The sequence below is a fragment of the Meriones unguiculatus genome, chromosome 18 (genome assembly GCF_030254825.1).
Source record: "Meriones unguiculatus strain TT.TT164.6M chromosome 18, Bangor_MerUng_6.1, whole genome shotgun sequence".
Lineage (NCBI taxonomy): Eukaryota > Metazoa > Chordata > Mammalia > Rodentia > Muridae > Meriones > Meriones unguiculatus.
In genome coordinates, this window is record NC_083365.1 from 21,220,080 (window position 1) to 21,247,840 (window position 27,761).

General features: G+C 43.0%; 1 protein-coding gene across 2 annotated transcripts; it reads right to left on the bottom strand.

Annotated features, from left to right (window-relative positions):
• Positions 1-462: 462 nt before the first annotated feature.
• On the bottom strand, positions 463-27,514 carry Snap23 (synaptosome associated protein 23). 2 transcript variants are annotated; one of them, XM_021639366.2, is made up of 8 exons: positions 27,368-27,514; positions 14,883-14,984; positions 14,259-14,300; positions 13,834-13,882; positions 12,956-13,073; positions 4,703-4,858; positions 3,200-3,344; positions 463-1,765 (listed from the first exon to the last, which is right to left on the bottom strand). In XM_021639366.2, exons 2-8 carry the CDS (start codon positions 14,937-14,939, stop codon positions 1,700-1,702), a joined length of 633 nt encoding a protein of 210 aa, XP_021495041.1. In that variant the 5' UTR covers positions 14,940-14,984; positions 27,368-27,514; the 3' UTR covers positions 463-1,699. The 2 variants fall into 2 exon arrangements, with proteins under 2 accessions (XP_021495041.1, XP_021495042.1); XM_021639367.2 differs by lacking the exon at positions 4,703-4,858.
• Between the last annotated feature and the right edge of the window lie 247 nt (positions 27,515-27,761).

Consider the following 27,761-nt stretch of genomic DNA (forward strand, 5'->3'; position numbering starts at 1 on the left):
TGCTTTTGAGAAAAGCACTCTGTTTTTTTAAGATAGGGTTTCTCTGTTTAATAGAACACTGGCTATCCTGGACTAGCTTTGTAGATCAGGTTGGCCTCAAACTCACAGAGATCCACCTCAGCTCCCTAGTGCTGGGACGAAAGGCATGCATCACCACACCCAGACCAAAAAGCACATTCAAATACGGCACAATCTGGTATTCTATCCTTAGTCACACTTTATACATTTAGTATCTTTATCTGACAAACTATCCATTCTGAAATAAAACATTTCTATTTTGCTTCTTCAGCCTTTGAATGTTTCTTTGTTGGCCAATCTTCTTCAGTACGTGACTTGCAATTATTACTCAGATCCTCACATAATAACATAAGTTCAAATGACTAAGACAAGTAACTAAATGGACTCATGACAAGCCATAGAAACTTCTGTAAATGTTTCTAGTAAAAATTAGAAAAGAGCCAATTGTAGCTTTCTACTGGAGTGCTTGATGCACTGATATCTTTATTTGTTAACAAAAGCGGATAAAATTATTTCTCCACAAGTAAGTCATAGAAACGTTACCTATATGAAAAAACAATACCATTAATTACAAAATTTAATTGTAAGAATCAAGCAATAGTTATTGGTCAAACCAATCTACTTTAGGAGCTTTAAAGTATACAGAAGCTAATTTTTAAACAACAGTGACAAACCAATTCAGCTTTCCTAACACTTCAGGATCTGCATAAACAAGATTCTGTGCGTAAGGCGGAGAGTGTGGCAGTACAGTCATCAATAATTAACCCAAAGGCATAATTTTCCAAACTTTTAGTAACAAATTATAACTTTGTAAATGTCTAAAACTACAAAAAAACTCAAAGCAATCTATTGTTCTACCTGAGATCAAAACAACTTTTCTTTTTCATATCTAAATATAAATCTTAGTATTGAGGTAAATCTGAATTCACATGATACACTTTCCCCCAAAATTTGAAGCCCTGCTTTAGTGAGGAAGTCTTCCACTTCACATATATATGTACATCTTTTAAAGACTGATGGCAACTCCATGAGGTTAACAGGCCTACAAAGGGACCACGATTTGACATTATGAGAATAAAAGGCATTCATTGATAGTGTTCCTGAATGTGCGTATGAAACGGGATTCCAGAACCTATGTACATACACTACAGGTTCAGGAGTGAGGCTCACTTCTGGAACACTCACTGTACTCTCCTCTGGAGCAGAAGCTGAAAACAGTGAGGCACACATGTGTAAAAGCGCCCAGCCAAAGCACTAGCCTGTTTGTTTGTTTTTTTGTTTTGTTTTGTTTGTGATCTGTAGTTTCTTTAATGAGTCAACAACTTCCTCTTGCTCTTTACCACCAAACCAAAGCAAACAAACCAACCAACCAACCATGACAAAAGCTACTTATGCAGCTGCCTCCTTCGCGGCTCTTTGGCAAAGCTTCCAAATCTTGAATGCAAAAGAAGTGAAGAGGATGAGGAGACTGTGGTGATGAATGGAAGACAGCCTAAGAGTGTGAACGGAGAAAGACTGTGAGAAAGCCTGAGCAAGAACCTTCCCCCAAAGGACAGAAAATAAGAAAGTGGGGAGGCAGTCCTCCTCTGGTTCTTCTTTCACAATCTTTCAAACTCTAAACAGGTAATGACGTAGCAGGAGCTAGAGCACTGAGTAACAGGTAAAGAAGTACAGCAGTGTTTTAGCCATCAATGAGTTTCTTTGCTCTTGTATTGGCAACGTCAATACGATCCTTGTTGGTATCAGCCTGGAAAAAAGAGAGAGAGGAAAAAAAAATCTTAGCATTTCTTCAAAAAAACAAGCCATTTTAACATAAGTTAAATTGGGAGATGCGGGTGTAGCTCAGCTAATTAATGTGCCTGGGTGTTTTCCTGCCACAGAGGTGGTGCTGGATCCCTTGGAACTGGAGTTAGCCACTGTATGGGTGCTGGGAATCATTCCCCACTTTGCTTGAAGAGCAACAAGTGCTGTCCCTGTCATCTACCCCCACCTCCAGGTTTACAGACACACACCACCATGTGTGGCTTGTATATGGACACTTGGGGTCCAAACGCAGTCCTCAGGCTTGCATGGCAGGCACTTTACCAACCGAGTCCTTCCGAGTCCCCCCATTTACTTATTTCTTTAAGACTGGATCTTAATCCCTGAATTGGCCTCGAGCTTTGAGTTCAAGCGATTCCCACTCCCCTAGAGTGGCTGGAATTACAGGCATGCAACACCATGTCCAGCTCATTTTTCATGCAATAAAGTATGGCAAGAATGCTCTCTGAGCAGGAGTCTCATTTGGAGCTGCTCTAGTTCTGACCAAAGAACCAAAATAACTTTGCCAAACATCTTTGGAACAGATGTACTGCCACCCACAGAAGCATCTAAATTAAATGATGTGTAATCTATACCCTAAACCCAGAGCACAGTATTACAAGCATCTTAGGAACCATCATTTACTTTAATGGTACATCCTGTAGGTGGCTCCAGTTCAAGTGCCTGAGGAGGCCAGAGGGTGAAGTTATAGGCAGAGCTGAAGTTATAGGCAGCCGTGAGCCATCTGATATGGTTGCTGGGAATGAACTTGGGTCCTCTGTAACAGTAGTAAATGCTCAGTATGTGGTTTGTGGTTGGCTGGTTTTGAGACAGCGTTCATCTATGTAGCCCTTGCCATCCTGGGATTATCTAGGTAGACCAGGCTGGCCTTGAATTCACAGAGATCCATGTGCCTCTGCCTCCCCAGAGTTGACAATACTGGTGTGTGTGTCACTACACCCAGCTTACCCAGTACATTCTTAAAATTTAAATCTCTTTTAAAATTACATTTATTTACTTATTATGTGCATGTGTGTGGAGGTCAAAGGACAATTTGTCAGAATGAGTTCTGTCCTCCTACCATGTTGCTCCCAGGGATCAAAATCAGGTTGTTGGGCCTGGGGCGGACACCTTCACTCCCCTCGCCACCTCACAAGCTCTAGATGATCAACTCTTAGCTTCACGTGGAGAGTTTTAAGTTAGACGTCATCCCAGGCTGTGCCTTCCCAAAACAGCCATGAACCACACAGCATGACTGGCTGCCACTTCACCAACACGGTCTGAGTAAACTGTATTTATCTCTCTTTCTCTCAGATATCATTACTAAGTATCACTGGATTGGCTATCTCATTTTCTTGTGTGTGTGTGTGTGTGTTTTAACCTTTTCTGTGATCCTCTGTATTTGCTGGTTTTGAGCATCAATTTCATTGCCCATATCCAGAGCCATGTTCTTAAGGTTGCCTAGGATGCTGCCCACTTGAGTCAGGTTCTCTTCCATCTCGTCTTCTCTGGCATCATTAGTTATGCTATCACAAAAAGAGAGTTAAATCAGACCTCTTTGCTAAGTTACAAATGGACTAAACCTGAAATTAATTACTGTAAAAGTAAGTTATTAAAATGATGCCCAACATGTGAGTGAAATGTAGATGATTGCTTTGGAGAAACAGTTTACACTGAAAGAAAGGAACAAAGGAAGGGAGGAAAAAGAGAAAGGAAAGAAAGGCAAACAAGCAGGTAAGCAAGATGGCTAGCGAGACAGGCTAGCTAGATGGCTCAGCAGGTGAAGGGCTTGCTGCCCAAATCTGATGACCTGAGTTCAATTCCTAGAACCCATGAAAAGGTAGACTGTCTTGGGGATAAAAAAAAAATCTCAGCATATAGTCTAGGATATCTTAGATTTCACTTTTCCCAGACTGCCCTTGAATCTGGCAAATCTCCTGCCTCATTCTTTGAAGTGCTAGGAATACCAGGAAAGCAGTTTGTTTTTTGTTTTGTTTTTGTTTTTTTCTTCTACCCCAGAAGAAACCTTATGATGCTACCTTGGCCAGACTGTAGCTCCTGGGTAAAAGCAATCCTCCTTCCTCAGCCTCCAAACCCATCTGAATCTTTATTTTCTTCTTTTTTTTTTCTAAAACAGGGTTTCTCTGTGCAGTCCTACCTGTTGTAGAACTCAGCTCTGTAGACCAGGTTGGCCTCACACTCACAGACTGAAGGTGTGTGGCACTGCTGCCTGGCTTGTTTGGTCTTGAACTTTCACATTTATTTATCTGTCGTGTGTTTGTGTACATGCATGTGCACATGTCACAACATATGAGTGGAGATCAGAGGATAATTTATGCGAGTCAGTTCTCGCCTTTGCTCATATGCGAACTGGGAATTGAACTCAGGACAGCAGGCTTGGCTTGGCGGCAAGCTCCTCTACCTGTTGAAACATCGTACTAACCCCCAACCTGCCTTTAGAAAACTTTCAAATCAGTCTGTGCACACTAAGATCCAAGCTACTGCTACTCTAAAGTAAACTGGAGAACTATGGTCAGAAGGCATCACTGGGAGGCGCAGAAGGTAGGTATGGGACTTGACAGAGCTCTATGGAGGGTGTATCTTGGTCGGCCTTTCTCGTATCTGCTTCTCACTGCTTGCTGTCTGCCAACAAGTGAAAAACAGCCATATTCACCATATTCTTGCTGCCATCATTTTCTTTCTAAGCAACCGTGAACCCTTTAAAGTGGGAAGCCAAATAAACCCACTCTTTAAAAGAGAGGAGGACGGGAGGGAGCTGACAGATTACTTGCTGAGTTAGGGCTTGTGGCTGTGGCTACACCCAACTCCTAAAATGAGCCCTTCATTGGAAGTGGTGTAGAAATTCAAGGAAGAGCTGGCATACCGTTTAATGTATCCACCGCTGGCTGCTCCTGTGGCTTGCTGAGGCTGACCATTTGTTACCCGGCCCGGCTGCTTAGATACTACATTGCTAGGTGAGTTGTTTTCACCGTCTCCCCACGTTGCCTTATAGTTCTTCCCAGACTCAAAGTTCTTTGTCCTTTTATAAATGTTAGAAATACAGACAAACAGAAAAGCAGGGAAGAGAACTTAAAATTATTAGTGCTTATCACCTTGAATATGATGCTGCCATTTCTGGCTAAAACTAGGTCATCTGCACTATGCCCAACAGCAAAAGAAGGAAGGGATGAATCAGATCAATCTACCAACATTTAATCTTCTATTTTATTTATCTATTTATTTAATTAATTTATTTATTTTTGGCTGTCCTGGAACTTGCTTTGTAGACCAGACTCAGAGAGATCTGCCTGTCTCTGCCTCTCCAGTGCTAGGATTAAAGGCATGTACCATTACCATTTAATCAATTTTAAAATTAAAAAAAAAAAAATTCCAAATCTCTGGTAAGCCATTAGCAAGTAGAAAGCTGAAACTTGATATTTCAAGTATTTCAGCTTATAGCCTTTGCCATTAAAAAAAAAAAAAAGTCATTGGTTACTAAGGGGGAAAGTTCCTTGGGAAAGGTGGTTTGGGATATACAAAGAGGTTCCTTGGAAGAACACGAGAGGTTGATGTATGGGTTCAAAGAAGTCCAAGAAGTACCCACCTTCGTCCCCTGTTGTTTGAACCAGAGTAGTTCCAGATGAGGCTTTGTTGTTTTAGTTTATGTTTTGCTTTTATCTTTTGTGTCAGGGTTTCTTGGTGTAGCCCTGGCTGTCCTAAAAATTGCTCTGAAGACCAGGCTGGCCTCAAATTCAGAAATTAGCCTGGCTCTTCCTCCAGAGTACTGGGATTAAATGCATGCACCACCAAACCCACCTTTTATCTGTGGGTTTTTTGTTTGTTCGAGACAGGGCTTCATATAGCCCAAACTAGCCTCAAATTCACTATGTAGCCAAAGATGGTCTTGAACTCCTCCTGCCTCTGCCTGCCTAGGACTGGGATTATAGGTGTACAGAATTTTACCAACTGAACAAAAAGCCCCCAGATCCCTGTCTGTTTTAGTGGTAGAAGTGTGTATTACATGTACTTTTTAAATTTCTTTTAAGAATAAACAAAATGTCATGAAGGAAAGGCATGGATTATTTCCAGACCAGACCACCAACTGATAGATTAATACGTGGCCACATTGGTACCTGTTACAAAAGAAACAAGAAAGCCAGGCGGTGGTGGTGCACAACTTTGATCCCAACATTCAGGAGACAGAGGCAGGCAAATCTCTGTGAGTTCGAAGCCTGCCAGGGTTTACAAAGAAAATTTCAGGACAGCCAGGGCTGTTACACAGAGACTCTGTCTCAAAAAATTATACAAAGGCCCAGGAAAGTGCTTTTCTTGTCTTTAGACACAGGCCCTTACTATACAACCAAGGCTTCTGACCCATCTCCTGCTTCCATTTCCTAAGTGCTAGGATTACAGGTTTCTGACACCTCACTGTCTTTTACTGATTATTTTGTTACAGTTAAGCTTTTACATAATTTTAGTCTTATTTTTCTATTAACAAGAATTAAGCACAATATAATATAATATAAGTCTTATTTATCTTGGGTTCAAGGAAGTCTTTTAATCGCAAAAACTGCAAAAGCAGAGAATAAATGTTATGGGAAAAAAAAGTGATCTCTTGCTGGGCAACGGTAATGCACACCTTTAATCCTAGAATTCAGGAGGCAGAGGCAGTGGGACCTCTGAGTTCAAGACCAGCCTGGTCTATAGATTGAGTTCCAGAACAGCTAGGGGTACATAGTGAGACCTCGCTTCAAAAACAAACAGGTAGTTTCTTCTTTCAAAAGCATATGAAGATTCAATTCTGGCAGAGCTAGAACTGGATTTTATCCTTTACTTTTACAGAAAGACACTCATAGCAGAGTTTGATGGCACATGCCTGTGATCCGAGTACACAGGCAGCTAAGGCAGGAAATCATTAGTTTAAGACCAGCCTGGGTTATATTGTGACACCTTGTCTCAAAACTAAAAAGGAGCTGGGTGGTGGTGAGGCACACCTTTAATCCTCGCCCTCAGAAGGCAAGGGCAGGCAAATCTGTGATTTTGAGGCCACTCTGGTCTACAGAATGAGTTCCAGGATAGCCAGAGCTATACAGAGAAACCCTGTCTCCAACCCCCTCCCCCCAAGAGCCCCCATACCACCCACCCAACCAAACAAAAAGCAAACAAAAGGAACCCCAAAGCTCTAAAAAGGTCTGTTAAGGTAGCATAGTGGGAAGTGCCTGCTGCCAAGCCTGACAGCCTGAACTCAGTTCCCAGAATCCACACAGAGAAAGAAGGCAAGAAGTTCCTGTAAGTTGTTTTCTGACCTTCACATACAGGGTATTCCAAAGGCACAATTTATATTTAAAAATATCAGCTGGTAGTCTGGGGGTACACATGCACCAGAGCGTACATGCAGTGGACAGGACAACTGGACAACAGGACAACATTGTTGAGGCAGTCTTGTAGCTGCTGCTGCTGCTGTCCACCCTGCAATTCTCCGTCCGTCCTGATCTGGGGGTGCTGGGACTGCAGATACACACCATCACATACTTTCACTTGCCTCTGGGGATGGAAACTGGGTTATGCAGCTTGGGCAACAAGTACTTCTATCTACTGAACCGTCCATCTGATAGGCCCTTACAGGATAAATTTATGAACAGCAAAAGCTAGTTTGAAAAGCACTTTTCTTGGTTCTATCTTAAGTTCTCATACTTATTTTTCATATTTATACTACTGCTTTTGTCAATCAATTAATTGGCCATGTTAAATCCTTCCTGGAACAAGGTGAGATATCTTTTTATTTTTGTTATGGGTTTTTATTTTGTTTTGTTTTGTTTTTTCAAGACAGTGTTTCTCTGTGTAGCCTTGGCTGTCCTCAAACTCACAGAAATCCACCTGCTTCTGGCATCCAGAGTACTGGGACTACAGGCGTGCACCACTATGTAAGATACCTAATTTTGGGGCCTGGAGAGATGGCTCAATTGTTAAGAGCACTAGCTGCTCTTCCAGAGGTCCTGAGTTCAATTCCCAGCAACCACACAGTGGCTCACGACCAGCTGTAATGGAATCTGATTCCTTCTAGTATGTGTAAACAGAGCATTCATATACATAATCTTTTTTAAAAAGCTATCTAATTTTTTAAATTAATATTTTTATGTAATTGTTTGTTCATTTAGTGAATGAATTTGTCATGTATACTTTGTTAACATATAGGTTCCAGGCAAAAATCTAAAGCAGAGTAATAATACACAAAATAAACATCATATCTCAAATTTACAAAAAAAGAGTAAGTGGCTTCTGGGTGTTTGCACATTTGTGGTGATGGGGAATAATCCCAGGGCCTCAAAAGTCCTCACACCCTATACCGCTAAGCTACAGCTCTCAGCACAATAGCCAGAAGTACCAACTGAGATAATAGAAGTTGGGCTTTTATTAGGATGCCAGATTGCGGAACAGATGGGAGAGTGTGACGAATTCAAAAGTGACTGATAAAACCATCACACACTGGCATGCCTGCACACCCAGTACTCTGGAGACTGAGTGAGGGCAGTCTAGGCTAACAAAGTGTGATCCTGCCCAAAATCAAAACCCAAAGTGACTAATGAGATTTTTACTTAAAAAAAAAAAATATATATATATATATATTGTATTATTATTAATTTTTTTCTTTGTTGTTTTTAAACAGCCCTGGCTGTCCTGGAACTATGTAGACCAGGCTGACCTTGAACTCAGATCCATTTGCCTCTGCATCCCCAGTGCTTCCATTAAAGGTGTGCTACCCCATGCCTGACACATTTAAAACTGATCCCACTTTATTCTAAATGGGATTTATGATGACTAGTTTGACAATTCCTTGATCTGATAGTGGCCTAAATCAAGGGAAATGAAAAAGCAGAGAAGCAATACGCAAATAGAAACACTCTTCGGGAATCAGGATGTATGAGCAGATCTAATGGAGAGGAAGGACAATCAAACTTCTATGAACAGAGAGATGCAGTCAACCTGAATCCTCCACCTTTAAAAGAACTAGACTGTAGCCAATGACTGCTAAGATCAACAATTTAAAGCTTATGGAATTTCAAGAGTGCTTTTATTCTGCTACTATTAATGTTACTTAGGAAAAACTTAGTTTTTGGTGCATTAGTCTTAACAGAGTTTTAACAAATGGAGATCCTTTTGTTAAATCCATCTTTTGTCTGACAGCACCCATCACGAACAATTTCACTTCACATTACACACAACACACCTTTAAGATACTTTCTATCATTCACAAAATCCATGCACATGCACAGAAAAGCCATTTGAAGCATCACCTTTGGGCAGCTGGTTAGCAGCTCAGCCTGCACCTCAAGACTGCATCTTAAAGTTCCCTTTGATCAGCTACTGAGCTCGGCTTTTGATGTTAGATCTTCATTTTTAGTAAGCAAGAAAGGAAGAGATTAAGTGAGAGAATGAGATGCAGACAACAGTGCATGTCAATCAAACAGAACAGAAGCAGGTTCAGACTTTAAACACATGGTGCATTCAAATGCCTGCCTGGTTTCAAAGAAACAACCACCATCTGAGAATCTAGATAAAAAGAAAAACAAGAAAACATTTTAAACAATTGCATACTTCATTTTTCCTGGGCGTGTCCAAGGGATAACATTCCTCACTAAAATTCTAAAGATTATGAGCAGGAAGTACTAGCTGACAGCACTGAAGGTCCCTTAATCCTCCCTAGTGACTGCCGGCTGTGTGTCAGGCCCTCAGTGTGATCAAAAAAGTACACTAAAGTAATAGCTTCGGCGGCAGTTACAGCTTAGAGCTAACTAATCCCAGCATCACGAAACGAAGTAAACAAAAAGTAACTCTTGCCTTCCAGGGTATTTCGGTAAAAAAACAACTGTGGATGAGAGAAGGGGAGGGGAATGAGGGAAGGGGAGGAAAGAGGATGGGGGTGGAGAAAGGAAGGGAAGATTCTATGTGGCTCTAGCAGTACTGCTAGACTGAATGCTCAAAGAATGAGCATGCTGTGCGTGCTATGTTACGGCTGGCTAGGTGCTGACTCTGATTAAAACAGACTGGGAGGTAAGGTCAGGAACATCCAGACAGTGAAGGAGATGGAGACAGCTGAGGACAAGCGACAAAATGTTAGCCCGAGTCTCGGGGGTGGACAGACCCAGGGAGAATGAAAGCTCCCCTAGAATCTTTCGGTGGGGCTCTGCCCCCTCTTCATGGAACAGCTGTGCTGTCACAGCAGTCCTTGACTCCATCTGCTAAGGAATGATTTCTCTCCACCCACTGATAAAGAGTTCTGCCAATGTTGGAGGTGAAAGTCTATTTCAGGCCCATGTTCTACCTTCTCGCCCCGTGTTCAAGAAAAGCTTGCCCACACATGGCAGGAACACACAGGGGAAAAAAAAAAATCAATGCACCCATTGCTCTATCATCCCTATTCTCTCATCTTTGACCTTTTTAGAATTCATCGCTATTCTGTTTATTAACCTACAATTTAGAAACAATCTTGTTCTAGACTGAAGAGGAGTCTTTTTCTTTGTTCAAAGAATTCACCTACTTTCATTCCCTCATTCTTCCATGGAACATAGAAGACAGGAACAGAAATTTGTAAAATATACCTAAGAGTTTGAATTGCACTATGTAGGCACTTAGAATTTGTTTGCTTAAATCATTCTGCGAAACCTGGTTGACACGTTATAGTTTTTGTTGCTACTGTTGTTTTGGGATTTCTGTTGTTCTGAAGACAGGGTCTCATGTGGCCCAGGCTGCCCTTGAACTCGGTATGTAGAGGATGATTTTAAGGGCTAGGATTATAAACATGAACTACCAATCCTAATTGTATGTGGGCTGGGACTCAAACCCAGGGCTTTATTCATGCTAGGCAAACACTCTTTGTACCAACTGAGTTACAGCCCCTGTAACAGCTGTTAAACTACAAACTTTAAGAGAATCAACCAAATACTAAACAGGTCAATGGGCTTGTATTAAAGCTCAGAAAAACACTGTCAAATCCTAACTCCTCACAGCAAAACAAAACCAGAAGTTGATCAATAAGCAACTTAATCCTTTTATTTAGTGAAAACTGCACGGAGAGACTGAAGAGATGGCCCAGGCATTGAGAGCACTGGCAGCTCTTCCAGAGAATCTGAGCAACTCCAAAACCCACATGGCAGCTCACAATCTTCTCTAACTACAATTCCAGAGATCTGATGGACACCAGATACGCACACTGGGCTCAGATATCAAGCAGGCAAAACACCCATAAACACAAAAAGTTTTAAAAATTGGACAGAAAAATATTATAACATAAAGGCACTTATCTGAGAGCTGGGGGCATGGCTCAGCAGTTAAGAACATGTACTGTGCAAGATGAGTGTACATCCCTAGAACTTACGTTAGAAACAACACAAAGCAAAAATCAAAAGTATACTTCCCTGGAAATTCGTAAGTGTAAGAGACTTAAACTCATTTGAAGGTAAACTCTGGGATTATACACACCTGGCACAACTAGCTAAAAGTACTGTTTATGAAGCTCTGTAACTTAATCTCTAGATACCCATCTTAATTAAAAATTCAAAGAACTCCTAACAGGAGATTAATGGTTAACTGCCTCAGTCTAAGCTTCACTTTATCTATTAATATCTATTAATAGTCAAAAAATTAGAGTTTACCTCATCCAAGAATAAGACAAGAATACAAATTTCCACAATGGAATAAAACAAAATGAGTGACTGGGCATGATGGTACACATCTTTAATCCCAGCACTCGGGAGGCAGAAGCAGGCAGGTGTCTGAGTTCAAGGTCAGCCTAGTCTTTATAGAGTTCCAGGCCAGCCAGGACTACATAGTGAGACCCTGTCTCAAGGAAGCAAAGCGAAACAAAACGAGTGAAGTCTTTTGTGTCAAGCACAACCTCATACAGAACGGTAAAATCTTCGCTGTCTGCTGAAGATTTCTTGTGTTCCAAGTGTCAGCTTGCCACAACTTGAAATTACCTGAGAACCTCAACTGAGGAACTGTCTAGATCTGGTTTGCCTATGACCATGTCTGTGGGCAGCACCATTCCCTAGGCAGGGGGCCTGAACTGTGTAAGATGATGGAGAAAACTAGGTGAGAACGAGCACACAGCACTTATTCCTCTCTGTTCCTGGATGAGAGGTGGCTAGCTGCTTCAGGTTCCTGCCTTAACGTCCCTTCAGTGATAGACTATAACCTGGAACTGTAATCTGAATAAACTTTCCTGCCCTACTTTTTTTTTTTTTTTTTTTTTGCTCAGGGTGTTTTATCACATAAACAAAACTAGAACACACCACCCATCAGTCTTCTCTGATTCTCCCCCTTTCATGCTTCAAATGCAACCAATTGATTTAAAGTGAATTCCTATTGATTTATAACTTCATTTCCAACCCCAATGATAAAGCCTAACCTCAAAGACCCAAATAATGAATTACTTTTAACTAGCTTCCTGGTTCACAGACAACAAATGTCAATCCACTCTATCAGCTCCTTAACTCTGGCATCGACATCCGAGTGCCTCTACCAGCTTACATCTCTTTGTCTACTTCTCATCTGAACCATGTAGTTCAGTTAACCTCCCTGTCCTCCCATGTTCTACTTCTGCTTGTTTTCTAGTGCTAAGGCCTCCCACTCGGTCTCATTCCCAGACCCTTTCCTCCACACTCATCCAAATCCTTTCAGTGACAAAGCTCAACTCATGCCCTCCCTCTTCGGTAAGGTACCATCTAATTATGCCCGTCTATACCCTTAGCCTTGGTAGACCCCACAGACCCCACAGCACCTAACCCTACCTCTAACACACTGTCTTTTCAGTGTGTTAAAGAAGCCCATTCTTTAATCCTTGAATGTCTGGACATGAATGCCTTCTGTTCTACATCCTCCAGATGTGTATTTCCCAGGCTTTTTGTATCCAGACTGAAATTGAGGTTTGCTACAAGAGTTGGTCAATTTAGCCATGGTTTTCTATGAACCTTCCTGCTTATATGAAAATCTTGATATTCAGTTGGTTCTTAACAAAGTTGCTAATTCAGGCCTGGTTCTCCAGTTATACTTCTGACTTTATTTTCAGGGTAGGGAGCAGGCATGGATAGTCTCATGTACTGATTTATTTTTAAAAGGTCTTGATCTCTCGACTTACCTATTACAAGGGCAGACGCAGAGGCCACAGCACTTGTTGAGTTCTGTTAAAGTCTTCTCTGCCTCTCTCATGTCTTTATTTATTTGTTCCATGCCTTCTTCTATGCGATTTAGTTGTTCTAAGAACAAGTGGTGGTGTTACATTCACAGATGTGCAGTGCAAATGCTAATGCTACCCAGCAGCAGGCTGCAGCTTCCACTATCACCTGCCAGTGACTGTCAGGATCAGGAAAGCAGTCCCCTAAGGCTCCTGGAGCCTCACTGTACAAAGATCTGTTTGCCAACAGGATGTGAGGGTGCTCAGAAACCACTCCTACAAGCAGACCAGATTCCCAGCACTTCTAGCATTTAGTCACTAGACTACTGAAAGCTAGATGGGATTAACTAAGGCCAACAAAACTGGATGTTTCTAAATGCACCAGAATTTAGACCTGTTTTAGACCTTGCTATGTAAGAATAACTTAAGAATATCAGGTTTAATATTCATGTGGCAAATGCACAAAATAAGCCGTGATTGTCTAAGACAGACTTGTATACAATTGGGCACTGTTGCCTCTCATCCTAATCCAGCAGCGACCATGAGCCCGCAATTGGAATCAGAAGAAACATTTCTCTCTCTCTTCCTCTCTGGTTTTTCCAGACAGGGTTCCTCTGGGTAGCCTTGGTGTTCCTGGACTTGCTTTGTTCGAGGCTGACCTCAAACTCACAGAGATCCGCCTGCCTCTGCCCACCCGGGTACTGGTATTACAGGCGTGCGCCACCGTGCGGGCAATTATTACTCTTATACCAAGAGAAGGCTGTATTTTATAAGTGGCTGATTGCACAGGGAGTTTTGGTATTCTAAGTAGAATTTAATTTCCTTCAATGACGTCAACTCACCCCCTTGCTCATCCAGCATAGTGATGGTCTTGATTCCTGCATCCTGGCTCTAAAAGGGGAAAAAGAAGGATAAAAATACAAGAACACAACCCAAAATAACAGCAAAATTTGCAAAGATTGACAAATGACAAGAGAGAGTAACATCAAAAAACAAGTTCTCAGAACTAGTGTGACAGACAGAACGGGCTGCCTCAGACCAACACACACATTAACCCCTACAGTAGCTAAGTTACAAGCTGTGGAAAATTCATCTTACCTGTCAACATCCCCATACTTTCAAAGAAAAAACAGAAATGGCTTATTAGTGCATCACTGGACAGTCTTCAGCAACTGCGGGTTTCAAATAACACCAGCTCCAGCTAGTGCTGGAGTTAGTATGGCGTTCCACCACACATTTTTATACTCAAAGACTGCGTATTTCTTACCTCGATAGCTAAGCCCAGGATTCTCCTCGTACTTTCCAGAGACTAGAAAAAAAATACAGAGTTAAAGCATTCCAAAAAATATAGGGAAACAAACTAGTCAGAGGCTATATTTATGACGCTACTTGTTAAATTTTGCCAGCACATCCTCCTCCTTACAAAAAAAGCAAAGAAATCAGAGTGTTCCATTTTCATTTTCTTCCGACTAGACACTCCTTAGGAGAGACTTCAGATGGAGTTTCATGCAGGTAGGCAGAAATAAGTCTGTTACACAGATATTAAGGAATCATTACAGTTCGAAATTCCTTCCAGAATTGTTAAATATTAACCACCTTAAAGGGACCAAGAAGGAGCCAAAGCGATCTCTATAAAGACACTTTCACTTTTCTACCGTGAAAACAGAAGTAGGCCTGCAAAATGGCTCCAGAGGGAAAGGTACTCCGCCCCCTACCAGCACGACCACCTGGGTTCTGTCCCTGGAGCCCACACAATAGATGGAGAAAACTGACTCCCGCAAGTTGAAATCTGACCTTCACATGCATGAGACAAGCTCAAACACACCCACACAAAACCCAAATGGATTAAATGTAATAAAAATTAAAATAAAATTTTTAAAAAGCCATTCACCTCATCAGTAACCTGGTGGGCCCTTAGTTGAATTTCTTCTGATGACAGATTATCCATGATGAATCAAACTCTACTGGACGCAGAAATGGAAATATGGATACTCTAGAAAAATAAGGATATATAAAAGTTTGAGGAAAAAGCACAGAGTTATGGGATTTAGGTACTTACTAGCCAATCTTATTACCTGTCCACCTATACTACAGTCAGGAACTTAGTCAGGCTTAGAGCAGATATGGATATTTAATGCTATCAGTACAAGAAGCAAACCCAAGACCCAGGAGAAATACTCTGTTTGAGACAAGCAAACATATATTCTAAGTGGCTTAAATTTGTTATGTAGCTGAGGATGACCTTGAACTCCTGGTTCTTCAGCCTGCCCATCTGGTGCTGGGAATATAGGCACAGCAGGTTTATATGCCAGTGGAGACTGAATCCAGGGTTTCATGAATGCTGGGGCAGCCATTCTACCAACTAAACTACACCCCCAGGCACCACGGGTGAAGTATTCTTTCCAATGAAAAGTGGTCCTCGGCCTTAAAAAGCAAAGCATTAAAAAAAAAAAAAAAAAAAAAAAGCTTTGAGAAACTATTAAACTTAATCCTCGGGCCAGCGAGATGGCTCAGTAGGTAGAAGCACGTGCTTGCCATGCAAGCCCAGTGACTTGAGTTTGATCCTGGAACCCATGAAAGGTGGAAGGAGAGGACTGAGTCCACAACGTTGTCCTCTGTCCTCCATAACCATCCCCAAACACCAATTAAAAGCGTTAAAGTTGTCCCCTGCCTGCCACGTGCATGCTATGGCATGTGTGTACCTGCACTTCTAGGAACACATCATATACACACATACAAAGTAGTAAGTTTCTTCCTTTTTATTTTTTTGGAGACAGGGTTGCAGCTGGTCTTTGCTACTTTATGGGTTCTTCTTTTTCCTCCTCTTTATCCCTCTACCTCATTTCACCCCCTGCACTAGATACGAGAGAAAGAATAGGGGGAAGAAGAAGAAGGGGGGAGAGAGAGAGAGAGATCCTTGAATCTTATTTCTTTCTTCTTGTTTCTCTTTTGAGAATAGACTACTAACAAATTGCAACCAATCCCCAGGAACAACCAACAGCACCACTCTTGGGGTCCTAGCATTTATACACCCTCTGAAAAGTTCCCAGAATTCCAAACATCACACACTTTCAGGAACTGTCTGCAGCTGACAAAACCATGCCTCTGCTAGAACAAGAGGCAAATCACAGTCAGCTTCTGAGGACAGTCTGAGGCAGCCTCATATCCCCACACCTGGGATTAAAATGAAAATACATTCTTCAACAATATTTCTGTGTTGTTTAAAGAAACCAAAATTCTGGAATTCTCAATACACAGGGTCTTGCTATGTATGTAGCCCTAGATGGTCTAGCACTCACTTTGTAGAACAGGCTGGCCCCAAACTCAGAGAGATCCTCCTGCCTCTGCATACTGAGTGCTAGGATTAAAGGCATGCAACACTATACCTGGATACATAAATTAAAAAAAAAAAAAAACAACAACATAAAATGAATTCTTGGTCGTACAATGTTCTTTATTATTGTTGTTGTGGAGACAGGGTCTCACGCTTCTGAGGGTGGCTTCAAACTGGATATGCAGCCAAGGATGACTTTGAGTTTCTGCTCTTGTTCCCTCCCTGGTGTGAGCCACTATGCCTGGTTTATGTGGTGTTGGGGGACTGGCTTTGTGTTAGACGATGACTGTGCCAACTGAGTCACACCCTCCTCAATCCCTGTAACAGTGTTCTTTAAAGCTCACCGGAATCTGGCAAAGCAATAAAGAAAAGGCACTCAGGTAAACAAACTGTCTCAGGTTGGATATTATTGCGGTGAAGAGACGCCATGACCACACCAACCCCTAGAAAGGAAAACATTTCACTGGGGTTGGCATACACTTCAGAGGTTTGGTCCATTATCATCAGACGGGAAGCATGGGGGCAGGCAGGCAGACATGGTGCTGGAGAAGGAGCTGAGCCCTCTGTCCTTGACCCACAGGCAGCGGGAAAGAGACCCCCCAGGGACACACCTCCTCCAACTAAGTCACAGCTCCTGAGAGTGCCACTCATATGGGCCTATGAGGGACATTTTCTTTCAAACAATCACAGAAACGATCGTAACTTAGTCATATGAATAAAGAACACACAGACATTACTTCTAAAAAAACAGACAAGTTTTTCAATCTACTCCCTGATGAATATGAAAGACTATGGTATTACCAAGAAAAGTAATGCTGGGGCTGGAGGTGGCTCAGCAGTCAAGAGCAAATGCTGCTCTTACAGAGGACCAGAGTTCAATTTCCAGAATTCACGCTGGGCAGCTTACAACTTCTGATAACTTCAGCTCTGGGAATACTGCGTCATCTTCTGACACACACACACACACACACACACACACACACACACCTTAAAAAAGAAAAAGAACTGGGCGGTGATGGTGCACATCTTTAATCCCAGCACTCAGGGAGGCAGAGGCTGGCGGATCTCTGTGAGTTCGAGGCCAGTCTGGTCTACAGAGTGAATTCTAAGACATCCACAGCTACAGAGAGAAGCCCTGTCTTGAACAACCAAAAAAAAAAAAAAAAAAAAGTATACAAAGAGCTCAAAAAAGACCAATTTTCATTATGGGTAGATTCTGCTCCTTTGTTTCTATGGTCTGTTGTTTTAGTGAAGGCTCTCTGAAACTAAGCAATCATTCTCTAACATACAGTCACCCAGAAAGCTCTTGTGTTACCATGTGATGTTCTTCACAGGCTCATGTGTTCAACGTACGACACCCAGCTGGTAGCACTATTTCGGCAGGTTTTGGACACTTTGAAGAGGTGGGGCATAGCTGGAGGAAGTAGGTCTCTGGGGCAAGGAGTGCCTTTGAAGGTCATCCCTGGACCCTGGTTCTCTGCCGCACTGCTGTCTACAGCTCCTCTGCATGCACATGCCCCTGCTGCCAGGATGCTCCACCCATGGGCATGGAGTCAAGCAATCATGGACGGAACCCAGTAAGATCATCAGCCAAAAGAAATCTCCCCTTAATACAGGTGCTATTCAGTGTCACAACTGGGAAAAAGTATGTGGATTAGTAAGCACTGAGACAGACTCAGGTTTTCTTTACTGCATTTACTAGCTTTATGTTAAGTTTTGTATGTAGATGCATATGTATGTAACGTGTTCCTGTGCATGTGTAGACGAGTCTGAGTACATGTGTGTCATGGAACAGATACCACACTGCATGTGTGTCAGAGGATAGTCCCAGGTGTCTGTCCTCAGCTTTCACCTAGTTTGAGACAGGGTCTCTTTTTGTTCACTGCTCTATATACTAGGCTGCTTAGCCCAGGTATTCTCCGGTCTCCACCTCCCTTAGCCACGGGTGCTGGCATCATACTTGAGCTACTGTACCTGGCTTTACATTTGAATTCATGTTCTCATGACTGCATGACTATCGCTTGACCCTTTAAACCACCTCAGAGCCCTATATTACATTTCTGAAAACCAATTACCAAAGCTCTTTGTCTACAATACAGGTAATACCTGGCTCACATTCTAGATTTGCTGGCTTCAAACCTGCTATGTAACAGAGGGATGCACTGAACATATTATCCTTCTGCCTCTACCTCCCAAGTGCTGGAATTAGAAATGTGGTCCATCATGTTCAGCCTTTGGAAACTTGTGATTATAGCAACATGGGGATAGGGATGCCAGGGGCAAATGGCCAGGGAAGCTACTAACACTCATTCTGAAAGCTGCTCAACAAAGAACAATCAGGCAGAAGTGTTGAAGGCGTTGAGACCAGGAACCCTGCTGTGAACTACACACACAAGCAGAGACTCAAACTAACCAGGACTACGCTCTGAAGGGGTCAGGCTTTCCCATCTATGTCAACACCTAACAGGATATGACAGTATGTACTTGGAAAATACCTAATGAAATGAACGAATAAGTAAAGAAGCATGATGCACTCTCAAAGGAACTTGGCACTTCCCAACAGAGCTGCACGTGGCAGTAGCAAGAAACAATCACTAGAACCATATCCCATAATCCATCACAAGTGTGTGATATGGAATAAAAAAGGCAGTTGGTCACTGGCAGACTTCTTCAATGGGGGCCAAGGTGGCTCGGTGCTAGAGCATTTACTTCACATGCACAAGGACCTGGGCTCAGTCCCCTGTAATGCAATCAGGAACTTTTTCAATTTTGTGTACATTGGGGATTCAATTCAGGTTCTCACACATGCTACGCAGATGAGCCAGAACTCCCAGCTCTTTAAGTTATGTGTGTGATTGTGTACATGTATGTAGTTAAATATGATACATGCAATCAACTGAGATTTTTGAGCCTTAAAAATTCAGTTAAGTAGTTACACTTGATGTTGATGAAACGGCTCAGTGGGTTAAGGTGTTCATCCAAATCTAAGGACCTGAGCTCCACCTCTACACACACACCGTAGAAGAGGTGGCTCCTCCAAGCTGTCCTCTGGGCTTCCACATGCGCACTCTGCCAGGCGGAAATGCAAGTATGCATGCACAGATGCACACAACAAGCACAAGACGTTCCTACTATAACTGTACTTCTCATACCCGTAGTTCAGGCAAAATAGTCACATCCTAAGATCCACCGGTGCTGGACAGATGGCTCAGCGGTTTGTAAGAGCACTGGCTGCTCTTGCAGAGGACCCGGGTTCGGGTGGCAGCACCACACGGAGGCTGATACCCAGCTGCAGCTCCAGCTCTAGGGGATGTCAGCCCTCTTCTGACCTCCAGCACCAGGCACATGGCCAGACATACACATTGTGGATATAAACACGGTTCTGTTTTGATCCCAGGTGTGGGATGTGGGACTGATTCAGATGGTCCACAGCAGCAAACTATTTGCCTCCTGCGGGCTCTGAGAGGAGCTCTTTGCCAGCTGTAGACAGTTTAAATCTGAGGACTCTGGAGAGAGAATAAATGCCAGAGCCCAGAGAGTGTGGAAGAGGTCCGAGAAAGAACAAGGCGGCGGCTGCTTCCTCCCCTAACCTCCCGGGCTCCTGGTTGCTGTTGCTGCAGTGAGACAGAAAGTTAGAGATTTTCTGAAACGAGAGCGGGACAGACTCCAAGGAACCCGACCACCCTAACCAGCAGGAAGCAGCTAAGAGAACTGCGCCCCCTCTCCCACTGACCCTTTCTCTCTCCTGCCTGGTGCTAGGTATTAGAAGGGATTGGGGTGCAGTAGGGAGAAAAATATAAGAAATGTAAATTAAAAAGTTATTTAAAAAGTTCGTCAACACATACCATGCAGGCAAACCACCCAAACCCATAAAATAAGTTGAAAAAATAAGTTTAAAAGCTTCCCATGAATTAGCAACTATCCACTCATTAGATACTAACATTAAATCATGTGCTTTATTAATTTCCTGTTTAGAAACCTTTTGCTTTATCATACATATATGTCTCATGTTATCATATGTTCGGTCACATGTGGTGGTACACACTCAGTTCCAGAACTCAGGAGGTTCAAACAGAAGGATTAGCAGTCTGAAGACGGTCCAGAAAAAACAGCCACTCCTTAGACAGCATGGGGGAAGGGAGAAGGAAGAGCGTTATTTTTGTACTCTGTCACCTCCAGATGTTTACCTTTCCTAGTCCTGCTCTGGTCTGCTCAGGTAGACTGCAGCTTCTCTGCCACTTCCGGGAGCCCCAGGCAAGGCCTACTAGGCAGCATGCTCTAACAGTCACCTATGGCTCCAGTGAGTGACTCCTTAGTGCCTAACAGAGGGACAAGTGGCCAGAAAACCTGCATACACTAACCAATTAGTCCCCCAAAACAGTACTTCAGTCAGGTGTTCAGACAAGGTACTAACATGCAGAAACACTGTGGAGTAAGGAAGCCAGATCTCTCAAACACAACTCTGTAATTCTATTCCTACTGGTGATTCTGGCCAACCACAAGTCAATATTTACCACCTGGTTAGTGAAAACAAAACAGAACAAAAAAATCTCAAAATGGGTTCAAAGAGAGGCTTGAATCTATAGGCAACTTGTTTCAAAACCAAAGACTAAAAATTCTGCCTTCCAAAAATCAAGATAGAGTTGGAAAGAAGATGAGTCAGGTGACAGTGAGGTCATGGGGAAACACGCCCTTTCTATGAACTCAAGTTCTGCTCACGACTTCCCCCTTTTCTAAGCAGAGGCCACAGATAAAAGCATCAGGAAGGAGCCGAGACCTTGAACGCTGGGTGGACTGAAAGCTGTCCACTCAGGACTCTTCAAGGTTTACTTCTGTTAATGTGTACGTGCACTGCGAGCGCGCAGAGCCCTCAGACGCCTCAACAGGGTACTGTTCTTTGACCTCCATGTGTACACACATACAAACACACACAGTAAACAAACAAGACTGCTTTTCTCAAGGTAAAACAGGGACAAGGACAGACTTCGTTGAGTTCTGGTGAAGACTTAGAATTCAAGGTCAGCCCAGGTTACAAAGTAAGATTCTCAAAACAAACGTACAAAGGTGATCCTTCAAAACCCTCAGCACAACCAGACGAGGTGGCAGCACACGCCTTTAATTCCAGCACTCAGGAGGTAGAGGCAGGCGGAGCTCTCCAACGAGTGCCTTCCAGGTGAGCCAGGCTATATAGAGACTGTCTCAAAACAATATCAACAACAACAAAACAGTCCTTAGCACACTTACTGGCACGAGCCTGGCACCCAGTGAATGTTACTCCTGCCCCTCCCCCTTTGTTTCTTTGTCTTGTGAGACAGAAGTCTCATGCAGCTCAGGCTTTGAAGGCCTGATTTTTCTATCTCCCATGTGCTAGTATCCCAGTCCTGAGTCAACAAGGACACTGAAAAGGTCTGTGAATTTTGCTATTTTTAAATGTACAACTAATGAGGTCTGTTGTTATTATAAAAGTTGAAGTGGTAGACAAAACAACATATTTCTTAACAAATCTGAAAACGTAAGATTTCCCTTAAATGGCTTTTTCTCTTCTCTTCTGACTTCAGGCCTCTACAAGCACCCACACTCATGTGCACCTATCCACACAGACACACACACACACATATATACACATAATAGTAATAACAAAAATGGGGCAGGGAGGCAGATCTCTGTGAATCTGAGGCCAACCTGGTCCACAAAATAAACCCCAGGCCAGCGAGAGCCACGTGGCAGTGGTGGCAGCACTGGTGTTGGTAGCAGAGGCCGTGGTGGTGCACACTTTTAATCTCAGCACTTAGGAAGCAGAGGCAGGTGGATCTCTGTGGGTTCGAGGCCAGCCTGGTCTACAGAGCAAGTGCCAGGTACACAAAGAAACCCTGCCTTGCAAAGGGAAAAGAACAGAAACAAAAAAGAATGGAGAAAAGAGAATAAGGCATAAATTCTAGACCCTATTTCCAAAGTATAATACCAATTCTTGGTTCTCTTGAGAGCAATCTTCCAGTTGGCTCAGACAGTAAGTCTAAATTACTGGAAACATCCCTACCCACTGGCAGATGATGGACCTCTCTGGATCTAAGAGAACAGAAACAGTAACAGATTTGTCTTAAGCAGTACTGACAAAGGTTTAGAGGGAAACCTTTACTGAAGGCTTAGATGAAAAATATTTCACACAAGGCAGCAAGACTGGGGTCAAACAGGGTCTGAACAAGTTCTTAATAATCTTTTGATACAAAAATAAGTAAGAGGATTAAAGAATCCCGTAAAGAAAACAGAGACTGTAGCTGGGAAAGGAAAATTTATAACAAGTTCCTTAGCACATTCACACAGTAAAAGAAAAAGAAAAAAAAGGAAGAAAGCACAAAATGACAACAGTCTTCTCTTACCAGGGGATACACTTCAAAACCCCCAAGTGGATGCCTTAAATTACAGAGTACAAATCCATATATTCTCCTTTTATCTCTCTGTACATACCTACAATAAACATTCATCTTTTTGCTTGAAGAAAGCAGTATACACCTTCTGCTGGCATACGTGAATTGGCAACACCACTACCAGGTCTATTATTAAGTTATTATTAAAGAAGGGTTACCTGAATGAAGATAAACAGTAAGATAACCAAGTCTGATAAAAGAGATAATCATGAAGTGGCTTATGGGTAAATGAAGATGCAAAGGGGTGGTGATTCAGCCTAGATCAGGATGGTATGAGATTAGATCACCTCAGTCACAGTAGCACAAAATTTAAATTTACAACTGAGGCAGATGTGGGAGCTGTGTTCTAACATGAACGTCTAAAATGTTCATGTTCTTGGCCAGATTTGGTGCTGCATGCCTATAGTCCCAGCACTTGGCAGGCCAAGGCAGGAGGATTGGAAGTTTAAGGCCATCCTGTGCTATATAAGGAAACAGTCAACCTGGGCTGCTTTTATATAAAACACCACCCACATAAACACACACACACACACACACACACACACACACGAAAGGGGGGAGCTTTGATAAAAAAAGAAACAATATTCCAAACTTAACAATTCCTGGAGGCATTTGGATCAGATAGATGATTTATGTTAAGAATAGTTTCCACAGCCAGGCGTGCTGGTTTATAGCAAGGCTTGGCAGGAGGAGACAGACGGCTCACTACTTCAAGGCCAGCCTAAGATTACACACACACACACACACACACACACACACACACACACACACACACACAGCCCTGTCTTAAGAAATAAGTTTCCTCCCTCTGTTTCCCCTCTGGTTTATTCTGTACCTTCTTCTAAGCAGATAAGTTTAGCCCTTCTTATGTCAACTTCCCCCAAACTATGCAAATGATTTGATGTAAATTTACCCCAGAATCTAATCTATTATAAACATCTGTTTCAAACACATGACTCAAGGCAAAAATGAAGGCAGAAGAAACCACTAGAAATCGGGAACTAACCAACCAAATACAAACAAACCCAAAATTACACATCAGTTTTATAGAAGTGCATGTTTTAAGTTAACTGGTGTCTAACACCCGGCCTTCAAGCTTCTGCCAGTTTTGGAATTAATTTCTACAATTCTACCCTTAGTGACTTGGGTGGAATCCTGAAGAGACAGTAATCAATGACATTTAACACTGCAGATGTGGAAGGTGAGAAAGCACTCAGGCACCAGCAGCTTTGCCATTTGTCTAGGAAAGATGACAATCGGGCAGATTAAGCATGTTAGATACCAAATTTAGGTGAGGATGAATGACAACGCTTCACCTCACGTGAAATATTCCAACCATCTCATGTTAGTTGATTAAAAAAAAAAATGCACAGCCTCAGATGTGTTCTGGAGTTTCCAAGGTATCCTACAAAGGGCAACGGGCATATATATACACACAGAAAACATCAGTACTGAGGTTGCTAATAAGAACACTAAAGAATGGTGTTCCTGAGCCAGCAAGAAGGCTTAGAAGGTAAAGCACTGAAGACCTGAGTTCCAGCTCAGGAATCCACGAGGTAGAAGAAAATGGACTCTTGTAAGCTGTCCTGTGACTGAGACATATGTGGACACCTACTGTGGTGGTTTGAATGACAATGGACCCCACAGACACATCTATGTAAATACTTAATCCCCAGTTGTTGGAATAGTTTGGGAAGGAAGGATGAGAAGGCTGGGGGTAGGCTGGGGGGTTTCAAATGCCCATGCTATCCCCAGTTAGTTCCCTCAGCTATTGCTCAAGCTCCCTCTCTGCCATGCTCCCTGCCATGATGATCATGGGCTTTACCCCTCTGTGAATCTGTAAGCCCAATAAATGCTTTCTTCTATAAGTTGCCTTGGTTGTGATCTTTTGTCCCAGCAAGAGTAAAAATGAACTAAGGCAGAAGCTGGTACTATTTAGGGAGGGTTTCACACTTAAATCAATCTGGGCTCTCAAAATGGCTCAGCAGGAAAAAGTGCTGAAGCCAAGCCTGATGATCTGAATTTGATCCCTGGTACCCACATGATAGATGGAGGCATGAATGGACTCTTGCAAGCTTTCCTCTGATTGCCATGTGTGCACACCCACACCCCAAAATGGTAAGTAAAATATAAAACAAATAAAACCCCACTAATAATTCTGCCTCTGCCTCCAAAGTACTGGGATTACAGTCAAGAGCCACCATACCCAACGACATAATGCTTTCAACCTCTGACTACTGCTTAACTTTTATACTTTAGTTTCTTCGTTAAATGAGAATAATCATGCCTAACTCCAGTACTATTACATGGTTTACTCATGTGAAATATCTGCAACGGTAACTATTCCTAGAAGAGCAGCTCTCGGAGAGAAGTGAACATGGCATGCAGGAGGGACCCTGAGTTTCAAGCTCAAGCACCAAATACCAAAACAAAACAGTGCCTACAACAGAGTGTTCAATGTGGTATCAATGTGGTATAGACATACATATACATATGTGGATATATGTATAGACATAGACACACACACATCCAGCTTGCGCCTTAGTTCATTACTATTGCTGGGACAAAAGATCACGACCAAGGCAACACACGAAAGAAAGCATTTATTTGGGTTTACAGATTCACAGAGGGTTAAAGTCCATGACCATCGTGGCAGGGAGCATGGCAGAAGGCAGAGAGGGAGCTTGAGCAATGGCTGAGAGCTCTTACCTTGAGATTTAAGCCCAAGGCTATGGGAGCTAACTGGGAAATTATATACACACACATACATGTGTATATTATTTTATTATTATTTTTGAGATGGGGCTTCATGAGGTTGCTGAGTCTGGGCTGAAACTTGAAATTCTCCTGCTTTAACCTTCCAAGTGGTGGAGATTACAGACATATGCAAGTGCAGCCAGGCATTATAACCACCCCACAATTGTTAAATATGTTATTATGGAACACTGTCCTCGGAGCATAGGCAATCATTACCATCTTAATCTGAGCAACAATGATTACTCACAAAAGACTCTGAAAACTGGCCTGTTGACCTTCCCTGATAGAGGGGAAGGGGCTGTCATTAGATTCCCACCTGGAATTCCAGCCACCCACTCCCAATTCTGTACCACCCTCACTTGGTCTTAACGGTTGCTACAATGTAGAAAGTGAAAAGCTAGAAGAAACCCTGACTCAAAAAATAAAATAAAATAAGATAAAAATGCCACTTAACAAAACAAAAAGTCCTACCAGGAATGATAACTATTTAAGGTACAGGGTAAGTTGTTTAGTTATTTAATTTGCTTTAATATGACTTGTCCCAGGGGCATGATTAAAAAAAAAAGTTTCTCCTATTTGTTATCATCTACTTGAATGTGTTCTTTCTCATAACCTCTCACAAAAAGAACAAATAACAAATGGTCAATGGATACCCTGGGCATCAACTTTGCTAGTGACAGAAATACTAACATTTCTTACTTTGCTATGAAATAGCTTAAGTTTGGATTTCAAAGTACTTAAGCTGGCTGGGCATGGTGGTGCATGCCTTTAATTCCAGAACTTGAGAGGCAAGCAGATCTCTGAGTTCCAGGCCAGCTTGGGCTGCATAGCAGTAAGATGTCGAAAGAGAGAGAAAAGAAAAGAAAGAAAAAAATGTGCTGTAGCAAATGATGCCTCCCAGGAGTTATTTTCCCCCACAGACAGAGTTTCTCTGTAGCCTTGGCTATCCTGGAACTCGCTCTTTAGACCAGGCTGGCCTCGAACTCACAGAGAACCTGCCTCTGCCTCCCAAGTGTTAGGACTAAAGTGTGAGCCACTGCCACCCCGTGCCTCACAGAATTTAAGCATAGTCTTCTCCAAGAGGAAAAAAACCAAAACCAAACAAACAAAAACATGATAAGAATACGTTTTTACCTGGCATTTTACCAGCACATCTCAAAACCCTCTTAAAGGCAGCAGGGCAGATGAAGTTATTTCAATCCTTAATATATCTTTTAGTAAGAAACATTATTTTCACAAGGCGGAGGGCATGCTGTCAAAAGGCTGCCAGTGTCTCACTCTCCTGGGTCACCATCCCTGCCCCCACCCCAAACCTACCCAGATGACAAACAGCAAAAAAGGAAAAGTCTCTTTCCTCAACTCTGAAGGTTTTCGCTTCCTCTACCACTGGTATGCTTTTCCTAATAGTGCAGTGACTAATGATTAAGGACGAAGAAGTGCCTTAAGCTACTCTCCTCACACACAAATGCATTGGAAAATTCGCCTGCGGGGAAGCCTTAAGGCAGAAGCAGGGACTTTCCTAGACAGTGAAGTCTGCAATGACCCACGACCCTCGGGGTCATTCTTCTAACAACTATCTCCGAACTATGTGCTCGTTAGGGCCGCCAGGCAGTCTGTTAACACTAACGAACAACACCATGAGGCTGGAGCTGAAGGAATGGGTAGCCGAACCAAAAGCCCCGGGAACCACTATCGCCTCTCCCTTCCTGCGCCGGGCTCGCGCCGGCGGCCAACGCCTGGCGATCTCGCTCTCGGCCCAATCCACCGAGGACTGGCCGGAGCTCCCTGCTGACGCAGCGTCCGACCCCACCAACGTTCAACTAGCACCACACCCTCTTTCTCCTTAGGATATCATCCTACCCTTCCCGCTGAACAGCCACTTTCCAGAAGGCTCTGACCGACCAGGCTGCTCCGGCCACTCCTCTGCGGCTCGCGCAGACCTCGGACGCTCCCTGCTCGGGGAGCGCGAGCGCGCATGCGCCCGAAGGACCCGTGCGCGTGCGCACTCGGCGGCCGCCGCGGAGCAGACACACCTCCACGGCTGGAGCCAATCACCGCGCGGGGGCGGTCTCAAGTCTCCTGCCACGCAGGCGGAGAGCCTGGGAACGCACCCGTTAACCCTACAGCTTGTCCTCCCTCTGGAAGCCAGCGGCGTCCGGGACGCTTAGTGTTTTGAATGGCGAGGAAAAGCCGTGTAATGACTGCTTAAGCCTACAGGGTGTTCTCGTCCCTCTAAACCTGGGAAATAGATGCC

Bases quoted from the DNA above. Each gene is read 5' to 3' on its own strand.
- Snap23 (XM_021639366.2), bottom strand. From the start codon at position 14,939: ATGGATAATCTGTCATCAGAAGAAATTCAACTAAGGGCCCACCAGGTT. The intron at 13,074-13,833 runs GTGAGTTGACGT...ACTTGTTCTTAG, and splicing joins TATGCTGGATGAGCAAGGGG to AACAACTAAATCGCATAGAA. The intron at 4,859-12,955 runs GTAAGTCGAGAG...CATTTATAAAAG, and splicing joins TGCGTCTGCCCTTGTAATAG to GACAAAGAACTTTGAGTCTG.